A 10,961-nucleotide genomic window follows, 5' to 3' on the forward strand; every position below is an offset into this window, starting at 1 on the left:
TGTAAAAACTGTACAGAGTTTTGTATAGCTGATGAGATTCTTTGTAGAGAAAATAAAGAGTTTGTAGCTTCATGGGCTACAACTACAGTTAGATTTAAAGCTTTTGATGTTGAATGTTTCTAAATATTTAATGGTTTCTTTAATTTCTTATGGTAGCAAAAAAAACTTCATAGGAATTTGTATTACCAGTAAAAAAAAAAATTTTTTTAGGATGTTGCATATTTTTTTTAAATTTGTAATAAAATAATGTATATTTAAAAAAAAGAACTTTGCTTTTCTTCCTGAACTCCTTTCTAGAGATTCAAGTCAAGAGAATCCAATCTTTTTCTCTCCACAAAATCACCTCCAGCTATCTCTTATTTCCAAGTAAAAACAGACTCAGCAGCAGCATCATGGAACCTGTCATCTCCAATTCCAAGATAGCTTAACCCTTCTAGCTGCTCTATTCATCAAGGACTCAGGTATGTCACAATAACCATCACCACCCCCAAATACTAAGGTCTAAATCCTCCTTGATAAGATGTGACAGCAGAACAACCCTGCAGGTCTCCATATGACTCACTTCAAGACACATACTTGCCTTAAAAGAAACTGAACCACAATTAGCTACTTGAAGCCCTCAGTCACTACACATTCAAGCCTGAGGTAGCCAGAGCTCCCTACACTGCAGTCCCCATTCCTTCTGCTTAGATTGCTTCTGTGAGGCTCTTCATGTGTTGTGAAGACTACCACAACAGCTCCTACACAGCTATTTATTCCTTCCTTGTCATGTATCTCCTTTTGCTTTTTGTCTATGTATGTGTGCATGTGTCAGATTTCTTCATTCAATACTTAGCATAGTTTATATTTAATTTGTAAGTCTGTTAGTGTATCATGATTCTTGTATCCTCAACATCACAAACCCATCCCCACTTGTATTTTTATACTTCCTAGTTAAGTAAGAGCTTAATCAGATACAAATACATTTTATTAAATTGATGAACATTCTTTTTTTAAGATTTATTTGTTTTATATAAGTATATTGTCGCTGTCTTCAGACACACCAAAAGAGAGCATCAGATCCCATTACAGATGATTGTGAGCCACCATGTGGTTGCTGGGAATTGAACTCAGGACCTCTGGAAGAGCAGTCGGTGCTCTTAACCACTCAGCTGTTTCTCCAGCCCACAAATACATTGTATTTTCATAGCATATCAATTCATGAGGGCAAAAGCATATTGGACTTTGGCACAAGATAACTCCTCTACAGGTTTTATATCTTCTGTAGATGTCCTGGTACAAGATCCACTGATTATGTATGTCCATATCCAGCATGTAACTGTTCTTTCAGGGCATTTCATACCTAAGTGTCCCCATATCAGAAGACTCAAGAACATTTGGCTATATTTGAGGAACATTTGCACATAAACATGCAGAGCAGAGGGAACTTACAAAAAGAATCTATAACTCAGTCAACAAAATAAAGGTCAAAACAAGAAAAAAAGAAAATAAGATGTATGTAGGACCAAAGCCTCAGGACTGGAAAAGTACACAATTGAAAATCACTCCAAAAGCAAGCCAGAAGTTCTGCTGCCCTGCTAGTGCTTTATGATCAACACTCCTCTGTTTACATCACAAACAGTCAGGCTCTACAAGCATGCAACTCCCTGTCCTCTCATCTACAAGCTTTCTCTCCTCTGTTTACATCACCAACAGTCAGGCTCTACAAGCATGCAACTCCCTGTCCTCTAATCTACAAGTTTTCTCGACTAAAGAAGACAGGAGGTCACAGGATTTGCACAATGGGGAAAAGCGTGTGTACATCTTCGTCAGACCTTTAGTGGCTGGCTCCACAATATACTAGGTCCTTTAAAACAGGAATATGGATGTCATCTTAAACATCTTTCATATACACATGTCAAATTGAGCACTATCATTCTCAAATCTGTCCAGTTATGAGCATTCTAACAGCCTTAACACTCCCGAGACAACTTCTCCCTATGATTCGGCTAGTTCCCACAAACCTACCTCTTACACTGAATGCAGACAATCCATCAAGCGGTAAACTGGGTCATCTACTCCAGGCTAAGCAGCCTTAGCAGTGACTTTCAGGAGACTTGGCATTTTGGTTCTTGTAGTGGCACAGTGCATCCCATGTTCACACTCATTGTACAAGTAGTCTACAGCAAGGCTCCTCAAAGCTCGCCCATGAGGACACACTGTTTTGAAAAGGCAACTCTACATTATGAACTGCCACCTATAACTATCACTTTCATGTGTTGTACAAGTTGACTTTCTTAGACTTCAAATACATTTTGGGTTTCATAACTTAAGAATCATCTTGAAGCCGGGCGTGCTTGTGCACGCCTTTAATCCCAGCACTTGGGAGGCAGAGGCAGGTGGATTTCTGAGTTCGAGGCCAGCCTGGTCTACAGAGTGAGTTCCAGGACAGCCAGAGCTACACAGAGAAACCCTGTCTCAAAAAAGAAAAAAAAAAAAATCATCTTGAAAAGCACCGAGTAAATACCCCAACTCCTCCCAGGGTGCCCAGTACCCCGAGTGTCCCAACTGCCCCTGCCTTGCCGTGAGCTTCAGCTCTCACCACTGCTTACCTCCAAACTATAAACAACGTCCAGCACAATCTTCCCTTTAAGACAATCCTCTTTTCTGCCACATGGTCAAATAGCACTCATCCTTGAAAACTGAATTGAAGGATCACTGCATCAGGTACCCACCCATTTTTGCACACTCATAAGCCTATCTTCCTATCATCATAGCTAACAATAAAGTAAAGGTCTGTTTTGATACTATGAGTTCCTTCTGAAATGCTACTCTATATAACTTTTGTACAGGCAAGACAAAAAATAAGCCACAGATTTCCTAATTGACTTTTCAATGTGCATATTCAAATCTGACCCTGGTCAGTCAGCTATAAATGTGCCAAAATCAACTGATAGGAATAAAATGGTGAAATAGTATTAAGAACAAATGAGGGCTGATGAAATGGCTGTGGGGAGCGATGGAGGAGAGGGTCAACACACCTGCCTCTCAAGCCTGGCAACCTTAGTTTGATCCCCAGGACCTGAGAACCAGTTCTCCCATAGGTTATCCTCTGATTTGCAGAGGTGTGGCATGCAGAACACACATGGTGTATTACAATCATCTGTAACTCCAGTTCCAGGGTATCTGAGACCCTCTTCTTAGCTCTGAGAGCACAGCATTCATGTGCCACATATACATACATGCAGGCAAGAACAGTCATACACACATAAAATAACTACTGTGAACTGTTCTATTTCCCCAAGCCGCTCCTAACATATCTGGCAGACTCCCTAAGACAGCTAGCGATGGAGAGAAGGGAATGTTAAAATTAATTTATTAGTATTTTTCCAGCATTTCTCTCATAGAAGCATGACCATGAAAAGGCCTGATGCAAAAGCACATGACATCCATGACTCACAACAAACCAGTACGCACTGAAGATAAGACTGCCAGTTCACTTTGTTAGCACGAACTTCAGCAGCCTTGGCCGCAATGATGTTGGTTGGGACAGCAGCATCCACAGCACCTCGAATGTCCATCTTGGTCATCTAAACTTTATGATTTTGAATGTTTATCCACAGACCTTCAAGATAAAAACAGGATAGCAGCCATTTCATTTTTTGAATTACTAGTATTAATACAGCCATACTGATTTCACTTAGCTTGAATATTAAATATCCTAAGTCTGAAAAGCATTAACATATTTCAAATTTTGTCTACCACCCAATTAAAGGGTTTCCTATTGACTTGTTCTTTTTCCAGATAAGAGTTTTTAATTATTAGCCTCAATAAACACTGAAACTTTTTAAATGACCACTTAAGAGACTGACAGCAAAATCAGAACTAAACAGAATATTAAGCCGATCTCTTTGACCACCTTAGTGCAATCATACCCAGTGCTTAGAATACGCTAAAAATAACCCAGAAGTCCACTACTTTTAATCTATTCAATCACGTTCTAATCTCTTCTACAAAAAAAATAAAATACAAAGAAAGGGCCAATTATGGTGTTTATTGGCATCTATTATGCTTCGATTTGCAAAGACACTATATTAATTCCTTTCTTTAAAATTACTGATTCAAAGTAAAATATACTAAGAGGTGTGGTATATACCAGGGCCATCTTTTCAAACAGAAATTGATAAACATTTTCAACACCAATATTGAAAGAAATTTCTGAAACAACTTATGTCCAGCCAACAATGGGAGTCTATTCTGACAAGAAAAATATACAATAATGAGAAAAAAAAAAAAAAATCCCCAGTCCTCAATACATCTCATTCTACTACCATGCAAAAAACATTCCCAAAAACTTACGTTCTTACCTACGAGCAAAAGGAGATTTAAAAAAAAAAAAAAAAATCATACCCAAATTCTATTCAGCGTTGCCAAAGTGCTTAGTCAGTGTGGAACTTAAATTTCTCTTGTGGGAACTTGCTGCCTAAACAAGCAAGGTCGGCGCAGACTTGCGGGTCCTGGGTAGAACCGGCTCCACCCGGGAAAGGCTGGAACCAAAGGCCTTCCAGGGCGGCCCCGGACCCCGCAGCAATCCCGGACCCCGCGACTCTCCCGACCCCGCGGCTCCCCCGGACCCCGCGGCNCCCCCGGACCCCGCGGCTCTCCCGGACCCCGCGGCTCTCCCGGACCCCGCGGCTCTCCCGACCCCGCGGCTCCCCCGGACCCCGCGGCTCTCCCGGCCCCAGCCCAGGCCTGCCCAGCCCCGCGCCCTCTGCTTCCCTCCGAGGGGAGGAAGGCCCTGCGGCTCCGCAGACCCTGGCGCGGCCGGCGGGGAAGCAGTCCGCTCTCCGGAGCCCGGGAGAGGACCCAGGCGGCCTCACCTGGCTAGCGTCGGGGGCTGAGGGCCGCACGGGCGGGCGGGCGGGCGCCGGTCGGTCGAGCTCCGAGGCCTCGGTGGCCACGGGAGACCCAGAGCGAAACGAAGGCGACTCCGTGGGCGACGTAGGGAGCCTCACTCCGAGGAAGCCGGAACAGCTGCAAAGTGACAGCAGCGTCGGGCACGTGAGCAGCGGCACGTGACCGCAGCGGAGGGCGGAAGCCGAGAGTGCCCAAAACTGCTGGACCGCGCACCAAGCGGCCTTGCCCAGGCCATTTAACTTGGTCACTTTAAGCTGGCAGAGGTCGCCACCCTGCAGACCACTGGTGCCAAAAAGAGCCAAAAATCTCAGAAGAAGCTTGATGTATGTATGACCTTTGAGCGGTTTGGGTTTGTTTGAATTAAACATCTCAGCGGGCCAGGCACTCATACTCAGATTTTAAACATAAAACTCAGACTGAGAAATGAGTCATAGACCCATGGTATATATATGTAGACCCACCAGTAATATATGTCTCAGAAAAAGTTATTCATTGTTTACCTAACTTCATTTTTCTCTCGGCTTATATGTTTATCTCATAACCTATCTTAAACCCGAAGGCCTGAGCTGCCCTTTGACTTCTGATTACACCAAAATCTATATAATAGTGTTTGGAGGCAAGTAAAAGAGCACACACAGGGATGTATTAAAAATAAACAGTATATTGTTACTTTAAAAAGATGTTTTGAGGTCAAGTTTCAAAAACCATCACGAGCTATAAAAGAGAGAAGTGAAGGTGATACTGGTTTTTCTATCACTACTGCAACAAATTACCACAATTATAGTAGTTTAAATAAGCATAAATTAATTGTCTTATGGTGTGTGGGTCAGAAGTCCAGAAAAATGGGTGTCTCCCATCTGAACAGCTTTAGGCTGGAATGGCTTTATGCTAGAGGCTCAGGAGAATCTGCTCTTCTACCCCTGTGTTCTAAGTCACCATCATCATGTTTGCTCTTCACTGATCACAGCTCAAAGAGGTGTCCAAGTTTCACCTGGATGACCCAGGCAACTCTCCTGACCCTTTACCTACTCGTTTCTTCAGCCTTTGGTTCCCCTTTGCCGAGCAAGTTGATATTTTCACCAGTTCATTAGATTGAGACATCATGGGCCCATTATGCTGTCAGAAATTAGGTAGGATATGCCCTAATTTAATGTAAGTTGCTGAATAAAGATACAAAAGGGCAAGTTGCTAATACAAAAGGGTCTGTATCTTATACCTTCTGTAATATGCCTTATTTTTCTGAAGGAAAACTTTTTAGCCAAATTGGGGGTTGGACATAGGGCCTCCTTGAGTGAGGCAAGCACTCCACAAACTGCTATTTCCCAAACCCCAAGTAGAGCCATATTACCTTTTTAAGACTGGGTAGTTCAGGGCCATGGAAACGCTCTCCTGGTAAACAATGGCATTGCCACCAAACCCGCCAGTTGAGTTCACTTGTCAGACCCGCAAGGCAGAAGGTGAGAACACGTTCTCTGAATGTCACCTGCTGGCCTCCACTCACTCAGTGTTCAGTGTACATGCCCATACTCACACACATAAATACACACGTACATAAATAAACGTTTACTGTAAGTTTTTAACTGAGTGGTGCAGCCTGGCATGCTAGTACATGCCTGTAATCTTAGAAATGGGGCAGAAAGAGGAAATCTGATGGAGCCAGTGTGGGCATCACAGCATGAACCATGAGACAAACATATGTTTGTCTCAAGCAAACAAACAAATACCAAATAATTACAAGGTAATCCTTATGCTGCATGCTTGAAATTTTTTCTTCCAAAAATGACTGATACTATGAATTAAGTCCCTTTGGGTAGGGGGTTGTCCAGAAATTGAAATAATGCCAAACATATATTCTACCACTGAGCTACACCTCAGTCCAAAGAAACTACAAAAACTGTACCCTACATTGAAGATTTGCTTATGAAGAAAATACTAGAATTGACCCAATAACCATGTAATAAAATAACTCACTTACAACAAAATGTACAGGCTTCAAAGCTGTTTGCATTGACTGTCTTGCAAATGTAGTACATGTTTTATAGGTTCTAGGAGAAGCTCTTAAGGTTAAAACTGGATCTTTGAGGGTTACTACTAGAGCGTAAGAGAGGGATACTGATATTTGGTACCCAGAAACCACTGATGATAACTGGAAGGATGTCAACAGCACCCCACGTACAAGATGATCCCTGGCTTCAAATGTCAGCAGTAAGCCTGGAGGAAGAGCAACTCAGTAACGTTTTTGATCAACCCTTACAAGTAGAGGAAAGTAAATTCTAGGCAGTGCTGGGGACATGGCTTTGCTATTACTAAGTAACATGAAGTTGTGGCTATTGACTCCTGTTTCAAGAAGTCCCATTAAGAAATCGTTGATCTTAGTGCCTGTGCTATCAGTGTTCTGTTTCAGGACATCTCCTGTGCCAATGAGTTCAAGACTATTCCCCCCACTTTCTCTTCTATCAAATTTCAGGTATCTGACCTTATGCTGAGGTCTTTGATCCATTTGGGGTGGAGTTTTATGTAGAGTAATAAGTACAGATCTATCTGCATTTGACTAGCACCATTTGTTGAAGATGCTCTATTTTTTTTCCAGTGTGTATTTCTGGCTTATCAAAAACTAGGTGTCCATGGGTATTTGGGTTTAATGCCTGGGTCTTCAATTTCATTGACCAACATGTCTACTTCTATGGTAATACCATTCTCTCTTTATTACTATAGCTCTGTAGTACATTTCGGAGATGGTGATACATCCCGCAGCTCTTTTACTATTCAGGATTTTTGTAGCTATACTGGTTTTGTGTGTGTGTGTGTGTATGTTTCCACATGAAACTGAAAAATGTCCTTTCAATTTCTGTGAGGAAATGAATTGGGATTTTGATGGAGATTGCACTCAATCTGTAGACTGCTTTAAGTTGGATGATCATTTTCACTATATTTTTTTATAAAAGCAAAGCAAAAAATAGGAAACAAACTACAATAGTAACCTTGAGTTGTCATGACAAAATATAGTAAAGTAGGCAGGCTAAACAACAAGCAAAAAATGTGTTCCTCAAGCTAGCCTAGAGTGGGTACTTGCAGTCCCAGTGCTTGGAGGCTGAGGCAGGAGGATCTCCAAGCTCAGACAATCCTAATCTATACAGTGAGATCCTGGGGTATGTTTTGTTTTGTTTTGGGTTTTGTTTTTGCTTTTTGTTTGTTTGTTTGTTTGTGTTTGTTTTTGTTTTAAAGGGAGAGGTGGAAATGTGTTAATTTCTTAAAGATCTAGAAACCAGAAGTCCAAAATTAAATTGAATTCCTGAGTTCTGACTTCTCTCTGTGTCCTGCAAGGTGAGGAGAGGGCAGCTCCCTCTTGTCTTTTATGATAAGAGTTAGTTATTCTATGGGATCAAGCCTTAGCCTCTTTTTTTAAACATCCTTTAAACTTAATTACATTCATAAAGGCCCAAATGTACTCACATTAGGGGTTGTGACTTCAACACTTAGACTATGGAAGAAAGAAAATAATACAATATCATGTATTAACAGCCAACAGCAGGTATTCAAAGCAAATTTAGATACCACTGAAGTTGGACATAGAAGCCAGGTATGCTGTGCTAAATGAATGAAGCAGGCAGTCACTAAGTCTATAATCACATAGACTTTTGTTTAACTACATGTTCATATATGGGTATTTATATATGCACACTGCTATAAAATGTCAAATGATATCCATTAGAATGTCCTATTTTTACTTCTTTTTACATTGCGAGACTTTTAAAAGGTTGAGCCACGACTGAGCTATATCCCCAGCCATTTGGGTGTTTCTTCATATGGATTAACTCTGGAGAATATGATCTGTTCTTTTTCACTGTTTAACAAACTTTATATAACTCCATGCATTTTCATCACCAATGAGTACTTTCATTTTTCTATGGTTTTTATTTATTCTTCGATGCCTATGTGTTTTCATCATATTCACCCCCAATTCTACCTTCTCATTCTGTAGGGCAGTGGGCATGAGGGAATAAAGGGAGTGAGAAAAAACCCACGTCCCCCCAGAGTTCTGGTGGTTTGGGAGGACTGCCACACACTTTCCTCTAGGCCCCTAGTGGGTGTCTAGTTGTGGGAAACCAGAGACTCCAGTCCGGGAGAGGTGGACAAAGGGCAGTCAAGGTCTCTGGGCCTCTCAGAGGCCAGAGATAACCGGTTCTCATTCTCGGGCATCCCAGATGATGCTGGACTCTGCAGAAAAGCTGAGAACAAAGTGGGGATCCCGTGGGTGGCTAGGTTGGCCTCGGGACCAAAGGGAAGAGAGGGCAAGGAGAGAGGGGGCCCCCAAGCGAGTGAGAGTTTTTGGTCCAGTCTGTGGCTGGAGCTCAGGAACACCTTCCAGTGGGAGGTTAGACGAGACTCTTTAGGGGAAAGCCTGTCCCATAAATCAAGTATGATGGGCCTTGATGAGCAGAGACAGTCTATGGTTTTAGAGCTTTATTGTAGGAAGACAAAGAAAAAGAGAGAAGATAAAAGAAAGAGAGGGGCCAGCCATAGCCACGGTGGAGAGAGGGGGGAAGGGAGAAAAGGAGAGTAAGAAAGGTGAAAGCTTAATTAAGAGAGAGAGGAGGTCCCAAGCAGCCCCTTTTATAGTGGGCTGGGCCATCTTGTAGTTGCAGGGTAGCTTGGGGAGGAGCATACCTGGCTATTGTCAGGTAACTCTGAGGGTGGAGTCTAGCCAGAATGCCAGGAGCTTGGGGCTTTGTCTGAGTGACAAGTCACAATCTGCAACAGACTTTCTGGTCCTCTTTAAGATCTTTCTCCTGAGATCTTAAAATCTTCTGATGTTTTGATTTGTTTGTTTTTTTTTTTTTTTTGGGTTTTTTTTTTTTTTTTTTTTTTTTGGTTTTTGGTTTTGTTTTTGTTTGTATCAGCTGGAGGTAGGCTGCCCAAAACAACAGTTCTTCTCTCCACTGGGACAAGTTGTGGCTTTCTGTAATGATCTCCATATGCTGCAAAAAGAAGTTTCTTTGGTGAGGAGCGAGAACTATGCTTATCTGGGTGTATAAGGATACGTATTTACAACACAGTTAAGAATTATACTGGTTTAGAAAAATGACAGAAGTTGGCTCTTCTCTAAGAACCATGAGCTCACTAGCCACAGAACCCACTGAGCTCAATTAGTGTTGCCTGCATGTACATGTGGAGGTGGGGTGTAGTTTATGGGCAACTTACCAGTGGCTATACCTCTGAAAAAAATTACTCCACTTCCCCAGCAGCCATTAGTTGCCAATAGCTTCTCAGCTAGGGGAGAGGGTGTTGGCAGTAGGCTCATGCTAGAGTATTGAAAGGTCTCATATCTTATAGGTCTTATGCAGGTAAGCACAGTTGCTATGATTTCATGAATCCAACTGCTATGTCCTGTACAGAAAGTAGCATTTCTTATTTTTTCCTTTTAATTATTTTATTAGATATTTTCTTCATTTACATTTCAAATGCTATCCCAAAAGTTCCCTATACCCTCCCCCACCCTGCTCCCCTACCCACCCACTCCCACTTATTGGCACTGGCGTTCCCCTCTATGGGGCATATAAAGTTTGCAAGACCAAGGGGCCTCTCTTCCCAATGATGGCTGAATACGCCATCTTCTGCTACATATACAGCTACAGACACAAGCTCTGGGGGTACTGGTTAGTTCATATTGTTGTTCCACCTATAGGGTTGTGCAGTCCCCTTCAGTTCCTTGGGTACTTTCTCTAATCCTCCACTGGGGGCCCTGTGTTCCATCCAATAGCTGACTGTGTGCATCCACGTCTGTGTTTGTCCGACACTGGCATAGCCTCACAAGAGGCCGCTATATCAGGGTCCCTACAGCAGAATCATTCTGGCATGTGCAATCGTGTCTGGGTTTGGTGGCTGATGATGGGATGGATCCCTGGGTGGGGTAGTCTCTGGATAGTCCATCCTTTCATCTTAGCTCCAAACTTAGTCTCTGTTACTCCTTTTATGGGTATTTTGTTCCCTGCTCTAAGGAGGAATGAAGTATTCACCTGTTGGTCTTCCTGCTTTTTGGTTTTCTTGTGTTTTGTAAATTGTAT

General features: G+C 42.3%; 1 protein-coding gene across 2 annotated transcripts in view; it reads right to left on the minus strand.

The window, feature by feature from the left end:
• Atp6v1h (ATPase H+ transporting V1 subunit H) overlaps positions 1 to 5,060 on the minus strand; it is a 71,635-nt gene extending 66,575 nt beyond the window's left edge. For both annotated transcript variants that reach the window (XM_021221917.2, XM_021221916.1), the window contains exons 1-2: positions 4,860 to 5,060; positions 3,457 to 3,604 (exon numbers count right to left, since the gene is read on the minus strand). In XM_021221917.2, the coding sequence (XP_021077576.1) occupies positions 3,457 to 3,569 (113 nt within the window). In that variant the 5' untranslated portion in view covers positions 3,570 to 3,604; positions 4,860 to 5,060. The remainder of the gene's footprint in view (positions 1 to 3,456; positions 3,605 to 4,859) is intronic.
• Between the last annotated feature and the right edge of the window lie 5,901 nt (positions 5,061 to 10,961).

This window comes from Mus pahari, chromosome 22 (assembly GCF_900095145.1).
Source record: "Mus pahari chromosome 22, PAHARI_EIJ_v1.1, whole genome shotgun sequence".
Taxonomy (NCBI): domain Eukaryota; kingdom Metazoa; phylum Chordata; class Mammalia; order Rodentia; family Muridae; genus Mus; species Mus pahari.